Source organism: Pristiophorus japonicus, unplaced genomic scaffold (assembly GCF_044704955.1).
Source record: "Pristiophorus japonicus isolate sPriJap1 unplaced genomic scaffold, sPriJap1.hap1 HAP1_SCAFFOLD_1300, whole genome shotgun sequence".
NCBI lineage: Eukaryota > Metazoa > Chordata > Chondrichthyes > Pristiophoridae > Pristiophorus > Pristiophorus japonicus.
Window position 1 is genome coordinate 57,472 of NW_027250968.1, and position 21,799 is coordinate 79,270.

The 21,799-nt window shown below is 52.8% G+C and overlaps 1 protein-coding gene across 1 annotated transcript in view; it reads right to left on the reverse strand.

Annotated features, from left to right (window-relative positions):
- The window catches only part of LOC139242376 (uncharacterized), a 56,443-nt gene extending 35,472 nt beyond the window's left edge, over window positions 1–20,971 (reverse strand). Inside the window, exons 1-3 of the mRNA XM_070870320.1 lie at window positions 20,606–20,971; window positions 14,027–14,083; window positions 4,632–4,793 (exon numbers count right to left, since the gene is read on the reverse strand). Of these exons, the coding sequence (XP_070726421.1) occupies window positions 4,632–4,793; window positions 14,027–14,083; window positions 20,606–20,838 (452 nt within the window). The 5' untranslated portion in view covers window positions 20,839–20,971. The remainder of the gene's footprint in view (window positions 1–4,631; window positions 4,794–14,026; window positions 14,084–20,605) is intronic.
- Window positions 20,972–21,799: the final 828 nt, after the last annotated feature.

Sequence of the window (21,799 nt, forward strand, 5' to 3'; positions counted from 1 at the left end):
AGTCCCGCTCACCCATCACCCCCTGTGCTCACTGACCCGTGTCCTAACTCACACCCAGGCCCGCTCACCCATCACCCACTGTGCTCACTGCCCCATGTCCTAACTCACACCCAGTCCCACTCACCCATCACCCCCTGTGCTCACTGCCCCCGTGTCCTAACTCGCATCGAGTCCCGCTCACCCATCACCCCCTGTGCTCACTGACCCGTGTCCTAACTCGCACCAAGTCCCACTCACCCATCACCCCCTGTGCTCACTGCCCCCGTGTCCTAACTCACACCTAGTCCCACTCACCCATCACCCCCTGTGCTCACTGACCTACATCAGTACACTGTCCGGCAACACCTCGATTTGAACATTCTCATCCCCGTGCTCAAATCCCTCCATGGTCTCGCCCCCTCCCTATCTCTGTAACCTCCTCCAGCCCCTACACCCTTCCTATCTATGTAATCTCCTCCAGCCCCTACACCCCTCCCTATCTCTGTAATCTCCTCCAGTTACACCCCTCCCTATCTCTGTTAGCTCCTCCAGCCCCTACACCCCTCCCTATCTCTGTAAACTCCTCCAGCCCCTACACCCCTCCCTATCTCTGTAACCTCCTCCAGCCTCTACACCCCTCCCTATCTCTGTAATCTCCTCCAGCCTCTACACCCCTCCCTATCTCTGTAATCTCCTCCAGCCTCTACACCCCTCCCTATCTCTGTAATCTCCTCCAGCCCTACACCCCTCCCTATCCATGTAACCTCCTCCAGCCCCTACACCCCTCCCTATCTCTGTAACCTCCTCCAGCCTCTACACCCCTCCCTATCTCTGTAATCTCCTCCAGCCTCTACACCCCTCCCTATCTCTGTAATCTCCTCCAGCCCTACACCCCTCCCTATCTATGTAACCTCCTCCAGCCCCTACACCCCTCCCTATCTCTGTAATCTCCTCCAGCCCCTACACCCCTCCCTATCTCTGTAAACTCCTCCAACCCCCACACCCCTCCCTATCTCTGTAACCTCCTCCAGCCCCTACACCCCTCCCTATCTCTGTAACCTCCTCCAGCCCCTACACCCCTCCCTATCTCTGTAACCTCCTCCAGCCTCTACACCTCTCCCTATCTCTCTAACCTCCTCCAGCCCCTACACCCCTCCAGCCCCTACACCCTCCCTATCTCTGTAACCTCCTCCAGCCTCTACATCCCTCCCTATCTCTGTAACCTCCTCCAGCCTTTACACCCCTCCCTATCTCTGTAACCTCCTCCAGCCCTTACACCCCTCCCTATCTCTGTAACCTCCTCCACCTCCTACACCCCTCCCTATCTCTGTAACCTCCTCCAGCCCCTACACCCCTCCCTATCTCTGTAACCTCCTCCAGCCCCTACACCCCTCCCTATCTCTGTAACCTCCTCCAGCCCCTACACCCCTCCCTATCTCTGTAACCTCCTCCAGCCCCTACACCCCTCCCGATCTCTGTAATCTCCTCAGCCTCTACACCCCTCCCTATCTCTGTAATCTCCTCCAGCCTCTACACCCCTCCCCATCTCTGTAACTTCCTCCAGCCCCGACACCCCTCCCTATCTCTGTAACCTCCTCCAGCCCCTACACCCCTCCCTATTTCTGCAACCTCCTCCAGCCCTACACCCCTCCCTATCTCTGTAACCTCCTCCAGCCCTACACCCCTCCCTATCTCTGTAACCTCCTCCAGCCCTACACCCCTCCCTATCTCTGTAACCTCCTCCAGCCCCTACACCCCTCCCTATTTCTGCAACCTCCTCCAGCCCTACACCCCTCCCTATCTCTGTAACCTCCTCCAGCCCCGACACCCCTCCCTATCTCTGTAACCTCCTCCAGCCCCTACACCCCTCCCTATTTCTGCAACCTCCTCCAGCCCCTACATCCCTCCCTATCTCTGTAACCTCCTCCAGCCCCTCCACCCCTCCCTATCTCTGTAACTTCCTCCAACCCTACACCCCTCCCTATCTCTATAACCTCCTCCAGCCCCTACACCCCTCCCTATCTCTGTAATCTCCTCCAGCCCTTACACCCCTCCCTATCTCTGTAACCTCCTCCAGCCCCTACATCCCTCCCTATCTCTGTAACCTCCTCCAGCCCCTATACCCCTCCCTATCTCTGTAACCCCCTCCAGCCCGTACACCCCTCCCTATCTCTAACCTCCTCCAGCCCTTACACCCCTCCCTATCTCTGTAACCTCCTCCAGCCCCTACACCCCTCCCTATCTCTGTAACCTCCGCCAGCCCTACACCGCTCCCTATCTCTGCAATCTCCTCCAGCCCCTACATCCCTCCCTATCTCTGTAACCTCCTCCAGCCCCTACACCCCTCCATATCTCTGTAACCTCCTCCAGCCCTATCAACCCTCCCTATCTCTGTAATCTCCTCCAGCCCCTACACCCCTCCCTATCTCTGTAACCTCCTCCAGCTCCTACATCCCTCCCTATCACTGTAACCTCCTCCAGCCCCTACACCTCTCCCTAACCCATGTAACCCCCTCCAGCCCTACATCCCTCCCTATCTCTGTAACCTCCGCCAGCCCTACACCGCTCCCTATCTCTGCAATCTCCTCCAGCCCCTACATCCCTCCCTATCTCTGTAACCTCCTCCAGCCCCTACACCCCTCCCTATCTCTGTAACCTCCTCCAGCTCCTACATCCCTCCCTATCACTGTAACCTCCTCCAGCCCCTACACCTCTCCCTATCTCTGTAACCTCCTCCAGCCCCGACACGCCTCCCTATCTCTGTAACCTCCAGCCCCTACACCCCTCCCTATCTCTGTAACCTCCTCCAGCCCCGACACGCCTCCCTATCTCTGTAACCTCCAGCCCCTACACCCCTCCCTATCTCTGTAACCTCCTCCAGCCCCTATACCCCTCCCTATCTCTGTAACCTCCTCCAGCCCCTATACCCCTCCCTATCTCTGTAACCTCCTCCAGCCCCTATACCCCTCCCTATCTCTGTAACCTCCAGCCTCTACACCCCTCCCTATCTCTGTAATCTCCTCCAGCCCCTACACCCCTCCCTATCTCTGTAACCTCTTCCAGCCCCTACACCTCTCCGTAACCCATGTAAACCCCTCCAGCCCCTACATCCCTCCCTATCTCTGTAACCCCCTCCAGCCCCGACACCTCTCCCTATCTCTGTAACCCCCTCTAGCTCCTACATCCCTCCCTATCTCTGTAACCTCCTCCAGCCCAAACACCCCTCCCTATCTCTGTAACCTCCAGCCCCTACACCCCTCACTATCTCTAAACTCCACCAGCCCCTATACCCATCCCTATCTCTGTAACTTCCTCCAGCCCCAACACCCCTCCCTATCTCTGTAACCTCCTCCAGCCCTACACCCCTCCCTATCTCTGTAACCTCCTCCAGCCCCTACACCCCTCCCTATCTCTGTAACCTCCAGCCCCTACACCCCTCCCTATCTCTGTAACCTCCAGCCCCTACACCCCTCCCTATCTCTGTAACCTCCTCCAGCCCTTACACCCCTCCCTATCTCTGTAACCCCCTCCAGCCCCTACACCCCTCCCTATCTCTGTAACCTCCAGCCCCTACACCCCTCCCTATCTCTGTAACCTCCTCCAGCCCCTACACCCCTCCCTATCTCTGTAACCTCCAGCCCCTACACCCCTCCCTATCTCTGTAACCTCCTCCAGCCCCTACACCCCTCCCTATCTCTGTAACCTCCAGCCCCTACACCCCTCCCTATCTCTGTAACCTCCTCCAGCCCTACACCCCTCCCTATCTCTGTAACCTCCTCCAGCCCCTACACCCCTCCCTATCTCTGTAACCTCCAGCCCCTACACCCCTCCCTATCTCTGTAACCTCCTCCAGCCCCTACACCCCTCCCTATCTCTGTAACCTCCAGCCCCTACACCCCTCCCTATCTCTGTAACCTCCTCCAGCCCCTACACCCCTCCCTATCTCTGTAACCTCCTCCAGCCCCTACACCCCTCCCTATCTCTGTAACCTCCAGCCCCTACACCCCTCCCTATCTCTGTAACCTCCTTCAGCCCTACACCCCTCCCTATCTCTGTAACCTCCTCCAGCCCCTACACCCCTGCCTATCTCTGTAACCTCCTCCAGCCCTACACCCCTCCCTATCTCTGTAACCTCCTCCAGCCCCTACACCCCTCCCTATCTCTGTAACCTCCAGCCCCTACACCCCTCCCTATCTCTGTAACCTCCTCCAGCCCCTACACACCTCCCTGTCTCTCTAATCTCCCCATGTCAGCCAGCCCGTCTCCCCCCGCCCCGAGATGTCTGCGCTCCTCTAATTCTGCCCTCTTGAGCATCCCTGATTATAATCGCTCCACCATCGGTGGCCGTGCCTTCTGTTGCCTGGGCCCCAAGCTCTGGAACTCCCTTCCCTGAACCTCTCCGTCTCTCTTTCCTTTTTGGTCACATGCACTAATTTCTACTGATGCAGCAAACCTTTCATCTCAGAATCCTCCTGTGAAGCGACTTGGGACGTTTCAGTGCGTTAAAAGGCGCTATATCAACACAGGCTGTTGTTGTAGTTGGTGTGGAGGTGATAATGGGCGGTCTTGTTGATCGTTTAAGTACATGGAGGGGGGTCGAAGGCTTCATTCTCCCCCTCCTCCTCCTCCCCACCCGCCCCAGTCGGGCCTACCTGCGCTCCAGATCCTGGAAGTGAAGTTCGGTGTCTGCCCGGTGCTGCCCTTTGGCGATGGGGAACCCATTGGAGCCGTAGACGTGGTCATTGGTGAGGCTCAGGCAGGTGAAGCGGGCTGACATGGCCTCCTCCGAGAGGAAGTGTTTGCGGGACGGCCCCCTGCAGGAAAGGAGGGGAACCAATCAGAACACTGCGAGCCACGGGGAGATCGTTCCAGTGGGTCAGTCCCCGTCACATAGCTTCGGGTGTCAGATGTAAATAGATTGATTGCTTTCATCACTCGTGACAGAAATTGTAAGTTGCAGGTCCATATACTTACCAGTCGGACACCCATCGGGGTTTACCAAACTACTGACCAATCCAGGCCAATTCTCAGCGCGGAATACCACCACTGGGAGCACTGTGCACAGTTCTGGTCTCCATATACCTGGGTTAGACCTCACTGGGAGCACTGTGCACAGTTCTGGTCTCCATATACCTTGGTTAGACCTCACTGGGAGCACTGTGCACAGTTCTGGTCTCCATATACCTGGGTTAGACCACACTGGGAGCACTGTGCACAGTTCTGGTCTCCATATACCTTGGTTAGACCTCACTGGGAGCACTGTGCACAGTTCTGGTCTCCATATACCTTGGTTAGACCTCACTGGGAGCACTGTGCACAGTTCTGGTCTCCATATACCTGGGTTAGACCACACTTGGAGCACTGTGTACAGTTCTGGTCTCCATATACCTGGGTTAGACCACACTGGGAGCACTGTGCACAGTTCTGGTCTCCATATCCCTTGGTTAGACCACACTGGGAGCACCGTGCACAGTTCTGGTCTCCATATACCTTGGTTAGACCACACTGGGAGCACTGTGCACAGTTCTGGTCTCCATATACCTGGGTTAGACCACACTGGGAGCACTGTGCACAGTTCTGGTCTCCATATACCTGGGTTAGACCACACTGGGAGCACTGTGCACAGTTCTGGTCTCCATATCCCTTGGTTAGACCACACTGGGAGCACTGTGCACAGTTCTGGTCTCCATATACCTGGGTTAGACCACACTGGGAGCACTGTGCACAGTTCTGGTCTCCATATCCCTTGGTTAGACCACACTGGGAGCACTGTGCACAGTTCTGGTCTCCATATACCTGGGTTAGACCACACTTGGAGCACTGTGCACAGTTCTGGTCTCCATATTACAAAAAGGATATAGAGGCACTGGAGAAGCTGGGTCTCTTTTCTGTTTAAAAAAAGACCGAGGGATGACCATTCGAGGTATTTAAGATGATGAAGGGGGTTTGATAAGCTGGAGGTAGAGCAGACGTTTCCATGTGTACCCAGAGAGTGGTGAGAATGTGGAACCTGCTACCACAGGGAGGGGTTGGGACAGATGCATTGAAGGAGAATATAAGAAACAGGAGCAGGAGGAAGCACTCGCGGCCCCTCGAGCCTGCTCCGCCATTCCATAAGATCACGGTTGAACTTCAACCTCAACTCCTCCTTCCTGCCCGATCCCCTTATCCCTTCGTTCCCTCAGTGCCCAAAAATCTATTGATCTCAGCCTTGAATATACTTGATATATAGAAGTGATTGGACATAGGTGTACAGGGCACAATTTCAAAATTTGCAGATGACACAAAACTTGGAAAGTGTAGCGAACAGGGAGGAGGATGGTGATCGACTCCAGGAAGACATAGGCAGGCGGAATTAAATGCAGAAAAATGTCAAGTGATGCACTGGACCAAGGCCGAGCTCTGTCAAGCCCCGTGTGGTGGCTGGTGTGTAACGGTCACCCCACGTTAAAAAAAATCCACCCACAGGCATCTTCCACCCCCTCAACTGGAGTTCAGGACTGGAACATCGGGTCCTTCTTTGAAACAGCCATGAACTCAGCCCTTTTGGTGTGGAAGCAAGTCATCCTCGTTCGAGGGGCCGTCGATGGTGATGACAATCCTCGAGGCAATATAAACTAAAGGGTACAATCCTAAAGGGGAGTGCAGGAACAGAGAGACCTGGGGGTATGTATGCACAATCGTTGAAGGTGGCAGGGCAGGTTGAGAAAGTGGTTAAAAAGGCTTACGGGATCCAGGGCTTCATAAATAGAGGCACAGAGTACAAAAGTGTGGAAGTTATGATGAACCTGTCTAAACCACTGGTTAGACCCCAGCTGGAGTATTGTGTCCAATTCTGGGCACCGCACTGTAGGAAGGATGTGAAGGCCTTGGAGAGGGTGCAGAAGGGATTGACCAGAATGGTTCCAGGGATGGGGAACTTCAGTTACATGGGGAGACTGGAGAATCTGGGGTTGTTCTCCTTAGAGCAGAGAAGGTTAAGGGGAGAGTGACCAGAATGGTACCAGGGATGGGAAACTTCAGTTACATGGGGAGACTGGAGAAGCTGGGGTTGTTCTCCTTAGAGCAGAGAAGGTTAAGGGGAGATTGACCAGAATGGTACCAGGGATGGGGAACTTCAGTTACATGGGGAGACTGGAGAAGCTGGGATTGTTCTCCTTAGAGCAGAGAAGGTTAAGGGGAGAGTGACCAGAATGGTACCAGGGATGGGGGACTTTAGTTACATGGGGAGACTGGAGAAGCTGGGATGGTTCTCCTTAGAGCAGAGAAGGTTAAGGGGAGAGTGACCAGAATGGTACCAGGGATGGGGAACTTCAGTTACATGGGGAGACTGGAGAAGCTGGGGTTGTTCTCCTTAGAGCAGAGAAAGTTAAGGGGAGATTTGATCGAGGTGTTCAATATCATGAGGGATCTGGACAGAGTAGAGAGAGAGAAACTGTTCCCATTGGTGGAAGGGTGGAGAACCAGAGGACACAGATTTAAGGTGATTGACAGAAGAACCAAGGGCGACACGAGGAACAACGTATTTACGCAGCGAGTGGTTAGGATCGGGAATGCACGGCCTGAGAGGGTGGGGGAGGCAGACTCCATCGTGGCTTTCAAAAGGGAGTTGGATAAGTGCCTGAAGGAAAGGGATTAGCAGGGCCCCGAGGAAAGGGCGGGGGAGTGGGACTGGCTGAGAGTCAGCACGGGCTCGACCCGCCGAATGGCCTCCTTCCCTGCTGTAATCGTTCCACTATTCTACTGTCTGAGCCTCCACAGCCTTCTGGGGCAGAGAATTCGAAAGATTCACATCTCCGTCCTAAAGTGTCAGCCGTGGCTCAGTGAGTAGCATCCTCCCCTCGGAGTCCGAAGGTCGTCGGTTCAAGTCCCACTCCAGAGACTCGAGCACAAAAATCTAGGCCAACACTCCAGTGCCGCACTGTCGGAGGGGCAGTGCTGAGGGAGCGCCGCACTGTGGGAGGGACAGGACTGAGGGAGCGCCGCACTGTGGGAGGGGCAGTACTGAGGGAGCGCCGCACTGTCGGAGGGGCAGTACTGAGGGAGCGCCGCACTGTCGGAGGGGCAGTACTGAGGGAGTGCTGCACTGTCGGAGGGGCAGTGCTGAGGGAGTGCTGCACTGTCGGAGGGGCAGTGCTGAGGGAGTGCTGCTCTGTCGGAGGGGCAGTGTTTCAGAGGAGACATGAAACCGAGACACCGTCTGCTCCCTCAAGTGGACATAAAAGATCCCACGGTACTGTTTTGAAAAAGAACAGGGGAGTTCTCCCCGGTGTCCTGGGGCAAATATTTATCCCTCGACCAACATCACAAAAACAGATTTTCTGGTCATTATCACATTGCTGTGTGTGGGAGCTTGCTGTGCGCAAATTGGCTGCCGCGTTTCCCACATTACAACAGTGACTACACTCCAACAGTACTTCATTGGCTTCAAAGCGCTTTGAGACGTCCGGTGGTTGTGAAAGGCGCTATATAAATGCAAGTCCTTTTTTGCTCAATGGCCGACCCCTTATCCTGAGACTATGCCCCCCAGTTCTAGAAACTCCCAGCATCTATCCTGTCAACACAAGAACATAAGAAATAGGAGCAGGAGTAGACCATTCGGCCCCTCGAGCCTGCTCCGCCATTCAATAAGACCATGGCTGATCTGATCATGGACTCAGCTCCACTTCCCCGCCCGCTCCCCATAACCCTTCACTCCCTTATCACTCAAAAATCTGTCTATCTCCACCTTAAATATATTCAATGACCCAGCCTCCACAGCTCTCTGGGGCAGAGAATTCCACAGATTTACAACCCTCAGAGAAGAAATTCCTCCTCATCTCAGTTTTAAATGGGCGGCCCCTTATTCTGAGACTATATCCCTAGTTTTAGTTTCCCCCATCAGTGGAAATATCCTCTCTGCATCCACCTTGTCGAGCCCCCTCATTATCTTATATGTTTTGGTAAGATCACCTCTCATTCTTCTGAAGTCCAATGAGTAGAGGCCCAACCTACTCAACCTTTCCTCATCCCAGGAATCAGTCTGGTGAACTTTTATTGCATGCCCTCTATGGTAAGTATATCCTTCCTTAGGTAAGGAGACCAAAACTGTGCACAATACTCCAGGTGTGGTCTCACCAAGGCTCTATATGGAAACATAGAAAATAGGTGCAGGAGTAGGCCATTCGGCCCTTCGAGCCTGCACCACCATTCAATAAGATCATGGCTGATCATTCACCTCAGTACCCCTTTCCTGCTTTCTCTCCATACCCCTTGATCCCTTCAGCCGTAAGGGCCATATCTAACTCCCTTTTGAATATATCCAATGAACTGGTATCAACTACTTTCTGTGGTAGAGAATTCCACAGGTTCACCACTCTCTGGGTGAAGAAGTTTCTCCTCATCTCGGTCCTAAATGGCTTACCCCTTATCCTTAGACTGTGACCCCTGGTTCTGGACTTCCCCAACATCGGGAACATTCTTCCTGCATCTAACCTGTCCAGTCCCGTCAGAATCTTGTATGTTTCTATGAGATCCCCTCTCATCCTTCTAAACTCCAGTGAATACAGGCCCAGTCGATCCAGTCGCTCCTCATATGTCAGTCCTGCCATCCCGGCATTGTATAATTGTAGCAAGACTGCCTTGCACTTATAGCCCAACCCCGTTGCAATAAAGGCCAACGTACCATTTGCCTTTCTTACTGCTTGATGTACCTGCATCTGAACTGTTTGGAGGCTGGATAAGCACGATGCAGAAAGGAATAGAAGGACATACTGAGAGAGGGTGAGATAAAACAGGGTGGGATCAGGCTCGTGTGGAGTGCAAACACCGGCATGGGCCAGTTGGGCTGAATGGCCCCATTGCTGTGCCATAAATACTGGGTATGTAACACTGGGTGTGCCCAGAATCAAGTAGTAACAACATGGCTTGGACAGAAGGTCGAGGAATCATAGGATCACAGAAGTTTACCGCACGGAAGGAGGCCATTTCGCCCCACCGTGTCCGTGCCGGCCGACAAAGAGCTACCCGGCCTAATCCCACTTTCCAGCTCTCGGTCCGTAGCCCTGCAGGTTACAGCACTTCAAGTGCACATCCAGGTACTTTTTAAATGTGGTGAGGGTTTCTGCCTCTACCACCCTTTCAGGCCGTGAGTTCCAGACCCCCACCACCCTCTGGGTGAAGACATTTCCCCTCAAATCCCCTCTAAACCTCCCCCCAATTACTTTAAATCTATGCCCCCTGGTTGTTGACCCCTCTGCCAAGGGAAACAGGTCCGTCCTATCCACTCTATCCAGGCCCCTCATAATTTTATACACCTCAATGTCTACCCTCAGCCTCCTCTGTTCCAAGGAAAACAACCCCAGCCTATCCAATCTGTCCTCATAGTTAAAATTCTCCAGTCCAGGCAACATCCTCGTAAATCTCCTCTGTACCCTCTCCAGTGCAATCCCGTCCTTCCTGTAATGTGGTGACCAGAACTGCACGCAGTACTCCAGCTGTGGCCTAACCAGTGTTTTATACAGTTCAAGCATAACCTCCCTGCTCTTGTATTCTATGCCTCGGCTAATAAAGGCAAGTATTCCGTATGTTCTTAACCACCTTATCCACCTGGTAGAAAGAGGACTGCGATGAGTTTTGTGCATGTTTCAGTAACACAGTATCGAGAAGACCTTTCACACAGAGCGATATGGAACTACAAACTACTGAAAGCACAGAAACAAGCCACTTGGCCTAACGGGTCCGTGCCGCTGTGAATGCTCCACACAAGCCCCCTCCCACCCCTCTTCTCACCCCATCACCATCCCTTCTCCCTCATGTGTTTATCTAACTTCCCCTTAAATCCATCGATACTATTCACCTCAACCACTCCCTGTGTCAGTGAGTTTCACATTCTCGCCACTCTCTGGGTAAAGAAGTTTCTCCTGAATTCCCGATTGGATTTATTAGTGACGATCGTATATTGATGGCCCCTGGTTCTGGTCTCGTCTACAAGTGCAAATATCTTCTCTCGTCTTCCCCTTCATTGTCTTAAAAACCTCGATCAGGTCACCCACACACCCCTCACTTTATTTGAAGAGTAAAGAGATCCAGGCTGTTCAATCCTTCCTGATAGGTGTAACCCGAGTTCTGGTATCGTTCCAGTAAATCTTTTTTGCGCCATACCCAGTACCTCTATCTCCTTTTTATAATATGGAGACCAGAACTGTGCACAGTGCTCCCAGTGTGGTCTAACCCAGGTATATGGAGACCAGAACTGTGTACAGTGCTCCAAGTGTGGTCTAACCAAGGTATATGGACACCAGAACTGTGCACAGTGCTCCAAGTGTGGTCTAACCAAGGTATATGGACACCAGAACTGTGTACAGTGCTCCCAGTGTGGTCTAACCCAGGTATATGGACACCAGAACTGTGCACAGTGCTCCAAGTGAGGTCTAACCCAGGGATATGGAGACCAGAACTGTGCACAGTGCTCCAAGTGTGCTCTTACCAAGGTATATGGACACCAGAACTGTGTACAGTGCTCCAAGTGTGGTCTAACCCAGGTATATAGAGACCAGAACTGTGCACAGTGCTCCAAGTGTGGTCTAACCAAGGTATATGGAGATCAGAACTGTGTACAGTGCTCCAAGTGTGGTCTAACCAAGGTATATGGAGATCAGAACTGTGCACAGTGCTCCAAGTGTGGTCTAACCAAGGTATATGGAGACCAGAACTGTGCACAGTGCTCCAAGTGTGGTCTAACCAAGGTATATGGAGACCAGAACTGTGCACAGTGCTCCAAGTGTGGTCTAACCAAGGTATATGGAGACCAGAACTGTGCACAGTGCTCCCAGTGTGGTCTAACCCAGGTATATGGAGACCAGAACTGTGTACAGTGCTCCAAGTGTGGTCTAACCAAGGTATATGGACACCAGAACTGTGTACAGTGCTCCCAGTGTGGTCTAACCCAGGTATATGGACACCAGAACTGTGCACAGTGCTCCAAGTGAGGTCTAACCCAGGGATATGGAGACCAGAACTGTGCACAGTGCTCCAAGTGTGCTCTTACCAAGGTATATGGACACCAGAACTGTGTACAGTGCTCCAAGTGTGGTCTAACCCAGGTATATAGAGACCAGAACTGTGCACAGTGCTCCAAGTGTGGTCTAACCAAGGTATATGGAGATCAGAACTGTGTACAGTGCTCCAAGTGTGGTCCAACCAAGGTATATGGAGATCAGAACTGTGCACAGTGCTCCAAGTGTGGTCTAACCAAGGTATATGGAGACCAGAACTGTGCACAGTGCTCCAAGTGTGGTCTAACCAAGGTATATGGAGACCAGAACTGTGCACAGTGCTCCAAGTGTGGTCTAACCAAGGTATATGGAGACCAGAACTGTGCACAGTGCTCCCAGTGAGGTCTAACCAAGGTATATGGAGACCAAAACTGTGCACAGTGCTCCCAGTGTGGTCTAACCAAGGTATATGGAGACCAGAACTGTGCACAGTGCTCCAAGTGTGGTCTAACCAAGGTATATGGAGACCAGAACTGTGCACAGTATTCCCAGTGTGGTCTAACCAAGGTATATGGAGACCAGAACTGTGCACAGTATTCCCAGTGTGGTCTAACCAAGGTATATGGAGACCAGAACTGTGCACAGTGCTCCCAGTGAGGTCTAACCAAGGTATATGGAGACCAGAACTGTGCACAGTGCTCCCAGTGTGCTCTAACCGAGGTTCTATACAAGTGCTGCTTTTTTATGGCCTATTAACCTGCGTCACTGCATTTAGCGGTCTGTGTATCTGTTCCCACAGATCCCTGTGGTTCTCTACCCCATTTAGACACTCATTTCCAATGAGTATGTGGCCTCCTTAATCTTCTGATCGCAACGTACCAGCTCACATGTAGGTGCATCGATAGCTCAGGAGGAGCAAGGAAATGCTGGGCCAAACATGTCAAGGGAGATTGTCGCCCACAGAGGGATACGGGTGGCCATGTCACGATCAGAAGCGACACTTGCCCTAGAGGGAGTGCAGCGAAGGTTCACCAGACTGATTCCTGGGATGGCAGGACTGTCGTATGAGGAGAGAATGGGTCGACTAGGCCTGTACTCACTAGAGTTTAGAAGAATGAGCGGGGATCCCATTGAGACGTAAAAAATTCTGACGGGGCTGGACAGACTGGATGCGGAGAGGATGTTTCCCCGGGCTGGGAAGTCTGGAACAAGGGGTCACAGTCTCAGGATACGGGGTCGGAAATTTAGGACCGAGATGAGGAGAAATTTCTTCACTCAGAGGGTGGTGAACCTGTGGAATTCTCTACCACAGAAGGCTGTGGTGGCCAAGTCACTGAATATATTTAAGGAGATTGATAAATTTCTAAGACACAAGGCATCAAGGGGTATGGGGAGAAAGCGGGAATATGGTGTTGAGATAGAGGATCAGCCATGATCATACTGAATGGCGGTGCAGGCTCGAAGGGCCGAATGGCCTACTCCGGCTCATATTTTCTATGTTTTTATGCCCGCCAATCGGTCCGAACGCCCACAGACTTTATCGCACACTCAACCCACTCACACATTTCACCGTGACTCACTGGATGGCGATCAGGAGCAGGGACTAAGAATGCCCCACTGCATCCTCTAGCATCCACCCCCAAATGTCTCTCTAACACAGGGGCTCTGAGACCAATGGCGCCCACCCACCCGCCCAGATCAGCTAACTCAGCACTAGGGCTCAGTCCCACACTGGGTGTGAGATCAGCTAACTCAGCACTAGGCCGGGGATGGAGCCTGGCCCTTTCCTGCTCTGTGTGTGTGTGTGTGTGTGTGTGTGTGGGGCTCAGTCCCACACCGGGTGTGAGATCAGGCTAACTCAGCACTAGGCCGGGGATGGAGCCTGGCCCTTTCCTGCTCTGTGTGTGTGTGTGTGTGTGTGTGTGTGTGGGGCTCAGTCCCACACCGGGTGTGAGATCAGGCTAACTCAGCACTAGGCCGGGGATGGAGCCTGGCCTTTTCCTGCTGTGTGTGTGTTTGGGGGGCTCAGGTGAGGTCTTTACTGGCAGACGAAGCGAAGGCTCGATACTCACTCTCCGTCTTTCTCGTTGCGTCGCTTAACTGTCATCACTCCTGGGAGGTCACTCCTTCTGCAAGACAGAGTAACAGGGACTGATGTCAGAGCTGCTGAGTTGCACCATCCAAACCACTGTCCCATCAAACACTCCCAGGGCAGGTACAGGAGGTTAGATACAGAGTAAAGCTCCCTCTACACTATCCCATCAAACACTCCCAGGGCAGGTACAGGGGGTTAGATACAGAGTAAAGCTCCCTCTGCACTGTCCCATCAAACACTCCCAGGGCAGGTACAGCACGGGGTTAGATACAGAGTAAAGCTCCCTCTGCACTGTCCCATCAAACACTCACAGGGCAGGTATAGGGGGTTAGATACAGAGTAAAGCTCCCTCTACACTGTCCCATCAAACACGCCCAGGGCAGGTACAGGAGGTTAGATACAGAGTAAAGCTCCCTCTACACTGTCCCATCAAACACTCCCAGAGCAGGTATAGGAGGTTAGATACAGAGTAAAGCTCCCTCTACACTGTCCCATCAAACACGCCCAGGGCAGGTACAGGAGGTTAGATACAGAGTAAAGCTCCCTCTACACTGTCCCATCAAACACTCCCAGAGCAGGTATAGGGGGTTAGATACAGAGTAAAGCTCCCTCTACACTGTCCCATCAAACACGCCCAGGGCAGGTACAGGAGGTTAGATACAGAGTAAAGCTCCCTCTACACTGTCCCATCAAACACTCCCAGAGCAGGTATAGGAGGTTAGATACAGAGTAAAGCTCCCTCTACACTGTCCCATCAAACACTCCAAGGGCAGGTACAGGAGGTTAGATACAGAGTAAAGCTCCCTCTACACTGTACCATCAAACACTCCAAGGGCAGGTACAGGAGGTTAGATACAGAGTAAAGCTCCTTCTACACTGTCCCATCAAACACTCCCAGGGCAAGTACAGCACGGGTTAGATACAGAGTAAAGCTCTATCTACACTGTCCCATCAAACACTCCCAGGGCAGGTACAGCACGGGTTAGATACAGAGTAAAGTTCCCTCTACACAGTCCCATCAAACACTCCCAGGGCAGGTACAGCACGGGGTTAGATACAGAGTAAAGCTCCCTCTACACTGTCCCATCAAACACTCCCAGGGCAGGTACAGCACGGGTTAGATACAGAGTAAAGTTCCCTCTACACAGTCCCATCAAACACTCCCAGGGCAGGTACAGCACGGGGTTAGATACAGAGTAAAGATCCCTCTACACTGTACCATCAAACACTCCAAGGGCAGGTACAGGAGGTTAGATACAGAGTAAAGCTCCCTCTACACTGTCCCATCAAACACTCCCAGGGCAGGTACAGGAGGTTAGATACAGAGTAAAGCTCCCTCTACACTGTCCCATCAAACACTCCCAGGGCAGGTACAGCACGGGTTAGATACAGAGTAAAGCTCCCTCTACACTGTCCCATCAAACGCTCCCAGGGCAGGTACAGGGGGTTAGATACAGAGTAAAGCTCCCTCTACACTGTCCCATCAAACACTCCCAGGGCAGGTACAGCACGGGGTTAGATACAGAGTAAAGCTCCCTCTGCACTGTCCCATCAAACACTCACAGGGCAGGTATAGGGGGTTAGATACAGAGTAAAGCTCCCTCTACACTGTCCCATCAAACACTACCAGGGCAGGTATAGGGGGTTAGATACAGAGTAAAGTTCCCTCTACACTGTCCCATCAAACACGCCCAGGGCAGGTACAGGGGTTAGATACAGAGTAAAGCTCCCTCTACACTGTCCCATCAAACACTCCCAGAGCAGGTATAGGAGGTTAGATACAGAGTAAAGCTCCCTCTACACTGTCCCATCAAACACTCCAAGGGCAGGTACAGGAGGTTAGATACAGAGTAAAGCTCCCTCTACACTGTACCATCAAACACTCCAAGGGCAGGTACAGGAGGTTAGATACAGAGTAAAGCTCCTTCTACACTGTCCCATCAAACACTCCCAGGGCAAGTACAGCACGGGTTAGATACAGAGTAAAGTTCCCTCTACACTGTCCCATCAAACACTCCCAGGGCAGGTACAGCACGGGTTAGATACAGAGTAAAGTTCCCTCTACACAGTCCCATCAAACACTCCCAGGGCAGGTACAGCACGGGGTTAGATACAGAGTAAAGTTCCCTCTACACTGTCCCATCAAACACTCCCAGGGCAGGTATAGGAGGTTAGATACAGAGTAAAGCTCCCTCTACACTGTCCCATCAAACACTCCAAGGGCAGGTACAGGAGGTTAGATACTGAGTAAAGCTCCCTCTACACTGTCCCATCAAACACTCCCAGGGCAGGTACAGGGGGTTAGATACAGAGTAAAGCTCCCTCTACACTGTCCCATCAAACACTACCAGGGCAGGTACAGGGGGTTAGATACAGAGTAAAGCTCCCTCTACACTGTCCCATCAAACACTACCAGGGCAGGTACAGGGGGTTAGATACAGAGTAAAGCTCCCTCTACACTGTCCCATCAAACACTACCAGGGCAGGTACAGGAGGTTAGATACAGAGTAAAGCTCCTTCTATACTGTCCCATCAAACACTCCCAGGGCAGGTACAGCACGGGTTAGATACAGAGTAAAGCTCCCTCTACACTGTCCCATCAAACACTCCCAGGGCAGGTACAGGGGGTTAGATACAGAGTAAAGCTCCCTCTACACTGTCCCATCAAACACTCCCAGGGCAGGTACATCATGGGTTAGATACAGAGTAAAGCTCCCTCTACACTGTCCCATCAAACACTCCCAGGGCAGGTACAGCACGGGGTTAGATACAGAGTAAAGCTCCCTCTACACATAGAAACATAGAAAATAGGTGCAGGAGTAGGCCATTCAGCCCTTCGAGCCTGCACCACCATTCAATGAGTTCATGGCTGAACATGCAACTTCAGTACCCCATTCCTGCTTTCTCGCCAGACCCCTTGATCCCCCGAGTAGTAAGGACTACATCTAACTCCTTTTTGAATATATTTAGTGAATTGGCCTCAACAACTTTCTGTGGTAGAGAATTCCACAGGTTCACCACTCTCTGGGTGAAGAAGTTTCTCCTCATCTCGGTCCTAAATGGCTTACCCCTTATCCTTAGATTGTGACCCCTGGTTCTGGACTTCCCCAACATTGGGAACATTCTTCCTGCATCTAACCTGTCTAAACCCGTCAGAATTTTAAACGTTTCTATGAGGTTCCCTCTCATTCTTCTGAACTCCAGTGAATACAAGCCCAGTTGATCCAGTCTTTCTTGATAGGTCAGTCCCGCCATCCCGGGAATCAGTCTGGTGAACCTTCGCTGCACTCCCTCAATAGCAAGAACGTCCTTCCTCAAGATAGGAGACCAAAACTGTACACAATATTCCAGGTGTGGCCTCACCAAGGCCCTGTACAACTGTAGCAACACCTCCCTGCCCCTGTACTCAAATCCCCTCGCTATGAAGGCCAACATGCCATTTGCTTTCTTAACCGCCTGCTGTACCTGCATGCCAACCTTCAATGACTGATGTACCATGACACCCAGGTCTCTTTGCACCTCCCCTTTTCCAAATCTGTCACCATTCAGATAATAGTCTGTCTCTCTGTTTTTACCACCAAAGTGGATAACCTCACATTTATCCACATTATACTTCATCTGCCATGCATTTGCCCACTCACCAACCTATCCAAGTCACTCTGCAGCCTCATAGCATCCTCCTCGCAGCTCACACTGCCACCCAACTTAGTGTCATCCGCAAATTTGAAGATACTACATTTAATCCCCTCGTCTAAATCATTAATGTACAATGTAAACAGCTGGGGCCCCAGCACAGAACCTTGTGGTACCCCACTAGTCACTGCCTGCCATTCTGAAAAGTACCCGTTTACTCCTACTCTTTGCTTCCTGTCTGACAACCAGTTCTCAATCCACGTCAGCACACTACCCCCAATCCCATGTGCTTTAACTTTGCACATTAATCTCTTGTGTGGGACCTTGTCGAAAGCCTTCTGAAAGTCCAAATATACCACATCAACTGGTTCTCCCTTGTCCACTCTACTGGAAACATCCTCAAAAAATTCCAGAAGATTTTCAAGCATGATTTCCCTTTCACAAATCCATGCTGACTTGGACCTATCATGTCACCTCTTTCCAAAGGCGCTGCTATGACATCCTTAATAATTGATTCCATCATTTTACCCACTACTGAGGTCAGGCTGACCGGTCTATAATTCCCTGTTTTCGCTCTCCCTCCTTTTTTAAAAAATGGGGTTACATTGGCTACCCTCCACTCCATAGGAACTGATCCAGAGTCTATGGAATGTTGGAAAATGACTGTCAATGCATCCGCTATTTCCAAGGCCACCTCCTTAAGTACTCTGGGATGCAGTCCATCAGGCCCTGGGGATTTATCGGCCTTCAATCCCATCAATTTCCCCAACACAATTTCCCGACTAATAAGGATTTCCCTCAGTTCCCCCTCCTTACTAGACCCTCTGACCCCTTTTATATCCGGAAGGTTGTTTGTGAATACTGAACCAAAGTACTTGTTCAATTGGTCTGCCATTTCTTTGTTCCCCGTTATGACTTCCCCTGATTCTGACTGCAGGGGACCTACGTTTGTCTTTACTAACTTTTTTCTCTTTACATATCTATAGAAACTTTTGCAGTCCGTCTTAATGTTCCCTGCAAGCTTCTTCTCGTACTCCATTTTCCCTGCCCTAATCAAACCCTTTGTCCTCCTCTGCTGAGTTCTAAATTTCTCCCAGTCCCCAGGTTCACTGCTATTCTGGCCAATTTGTATGCCACTTCCTTGGCTTTAATACTATCCCTGATTTCCCTTGATAGCCACGGTTGAGCCACCTTCCCTTTTTTATTTTTACGCCAGACAGGAATGTACAATTGTTGAAGTTCATCCATGCGGTCTCTAAATGTCTGCCATTGCCCATCCACAGTCAACCCCTTAAGTATCATTCGCCAATCTATCCTAGCCAATTCACACCTCATACCTTCAAAGTTACCCTTCTTTAAGTTCTGGACCATGGTCTCTGAATTAACTGTTTCATTCTCCATCCTAATGTAGAATTCCACCATATTATGATCACTCTTCCCCAAGGGGCCTCGCACAACGAGATTGCTAATTAATCCTCTCTCATTACACAACACCCAGTCTAAGATGACCTCCCCCCTAGTTGGTTCCTCGACATATTGGTCTAGAAAACCATCCCTTATGCACTCCAGGAAATCCTCCTCCACCGTATTGCTTCCAGTTTGGTTAGCCCAATCTATATGTATATTAAAGTCACCCATTATAACTGCTGCACCTTTATTGCATGCACTCCTAATTTCCTGTTTGATGCCCTCCCCAACATCACTACTACTGTTTGGAGATCTGTACACAACTCCCACTAACGTTTTTTGCCCTTTGGTGTTCTGCAGCTCTACCCATATAGATTCCACATCATCCAAGCTAATGTCCTTCCGAACTATTGCATTAATCTCCTCTTTAACCAGCAATGCTACCCCACCTCCTTTTCCTTTTATTCTATCCTTCCTGAATGTTGAATACCCCTGGATGTTGAGTTCCCAGCCCTGATCATCCTGGAGCCACGTCTCCGTAATCCCAATCACATCATATCCGTTAACATCTATTTGCACAGTTAATTCATCCACCTTATTGCGGATACTCCTTGCATTAAGACACAAAGCCTTCAGGCTTGTTTTTTTAACACCCTTTGTCCTTTTAGAATTATGATGTACAGTGGCCCTTTTTGTTTCTTGCCTTTGTTTACTCGGCCTTCCACTATTGCTTTTTACCTTTCTACCATCTGTTTCTGACTCCATATTACTTCGCCCTATCTCGCTGCATAGGTTCCCATCCCCCTGCCATATTAGTTTAAACACTCCCGAAGTGCATTCGCAAATGTTACCCCCAGGACATCAGTTCCAGTCCTGCCCAAGTGCAGACCGTCCCTTTTGTACAGGTCCCACTTCCCCCAGAACTGGTTCCAATGTCCCAGGAATTTGAATCCCTCCCTCTTGCACCACTGCTCAAGCCACGTATTTATGTCCCATCAAACACTCCCAGGGCAGGTACAGGGGGTTAGATACAGAGTAAAGCTCCCTCTACACTGTCCCATCAAACACTCCCAGGGCAGGTACAGGGGGTTAGATACAGAGTAAAGCTCCCTCTACACTGTCCCATCAAACACTCCCAGGGCAGGTACAGCACGGGTTAGATACAGAGTAAAGCTCCCTCTACACTGTCCCATCAAACACTCCCAGGGCAGGTACAGCACGGGTTAGATACAGAGTAAAGCTCCCTCTACACTGTCCCATCAAACACTCCCAGGGCAGGTACAGGGGGTTAGATACAGAGTAAAGCTCCCTCTACACTGTCCCATCAAACACTCCCAGGGCAGGTACAGCACGGGTTAGATACAGAGTAAAGCTCCCTCTACACTGTCCCGTCACACACGCCTGGGGCAGATACAGCACGGGGTTAGATACAGAGTAAAGCTCCCTCTGCACTGTCCCGTCAAACACTCCTGGGGGTAGGAGATGGAGACGGGAGGTCCCTCCCTCAGATACTCACTCTGTAGATGAGGACATCACCGATCCTGTGAAGGTCACGAACCCTGCGCTGGAGCAGGACCAGGGCATGGACACAGGCACCTCCTGTCTCCAGGGCAACGAGGCGACGTTCCACTCCTGGGGTGGGGCCCGTCCCGTGGTGTCCAGGAGGCCGGGAGCCCCCCGGAGGGACAGCTCGGTCAGGGAGACCTGCATGGGCGAGTCCCCGAGGTAGGGCGAGCGGTCCTTCGTCATGCTGCTCCTGCGGCCTGGGCCCTCGCCCGCGTGGACCGCTGTCCCGATCCCGCCGGCAGAGGCTGCTCCCGATCCCGCTGCGCTCCCAGTGACGGCACCTGTGTCCTGAACGGGGAGAAGGAGGAGAGGGTGTGAGAGAGGTCTGCGCCCCAAGCACCCGCCCCACTTCCCCCCAGCCCTGGGTCAGCGAGCACACTTCAAACGTGCGGCACGGGATGTCCCGAGTCCCTGAGGCACTGCGGGACAGGGGCGGGGGGGGGTGACCAGGGGAGTCCAGAGAGGGGACGGAGGGAGGCGAGGGGACGGAGGGAGGCGAGGGGAGGGAGGGAGGCGAGGGGAGGGAGGGAGGCGAGGGGAGGGAGGCGAGGCGAGGCGAGGCGAGGGGAGGGAGGCGAGGCGAGGGGAGGGAGGCGAGGCGAGGGGAGGGAGGCGAGGCGAGGGGAGGGAGGCGAGGGGAGGGGAGGGAGGCGAGGGGAGGGGAGGGGAGGCGAGGGGAGGGGAGGCGAGGGGAGGGGAGGGGAGGGGAGGCGAGGGGAGGCGAGGGGAGGGGAGGGGAGGGGAGGCGAGGGGAGGGGAGGGGAGGGGAGGCGAGGGGAGGGGAGGGGAGGCGAGGGGAGGGGAGGGAGGCGAGGGGAGGGGGGGAGGGAGGCGAGGGGAGGGGAGGGAGGCGAGGGGAGGGGAGGGAGGGGAGGGGAGGGAGGCGAGGGGAGGGAGGCAGGGGGAGGGAGGGAGGCGAGGCGAGGGCAGGGGAGGGGAGGGGAGGGGAGGGGAGGGGGGAGGGGAGGGGAGGGGAGGGAGGGGAGGGGAGGGGAGGGAGGGGAGGGAGGGGAGGGAGGGGAGGGGAGGGGAGGGGAGGGAGGGGAGGGGAGGGGAGGGGAGGGGAGGGGAGGGGAGGGGAGGGAGGGGAGGGAGGGGAGGGGAGGGAGGGGAGGGAGGGGGAGGGGAGGGGACGGGAGGGGAG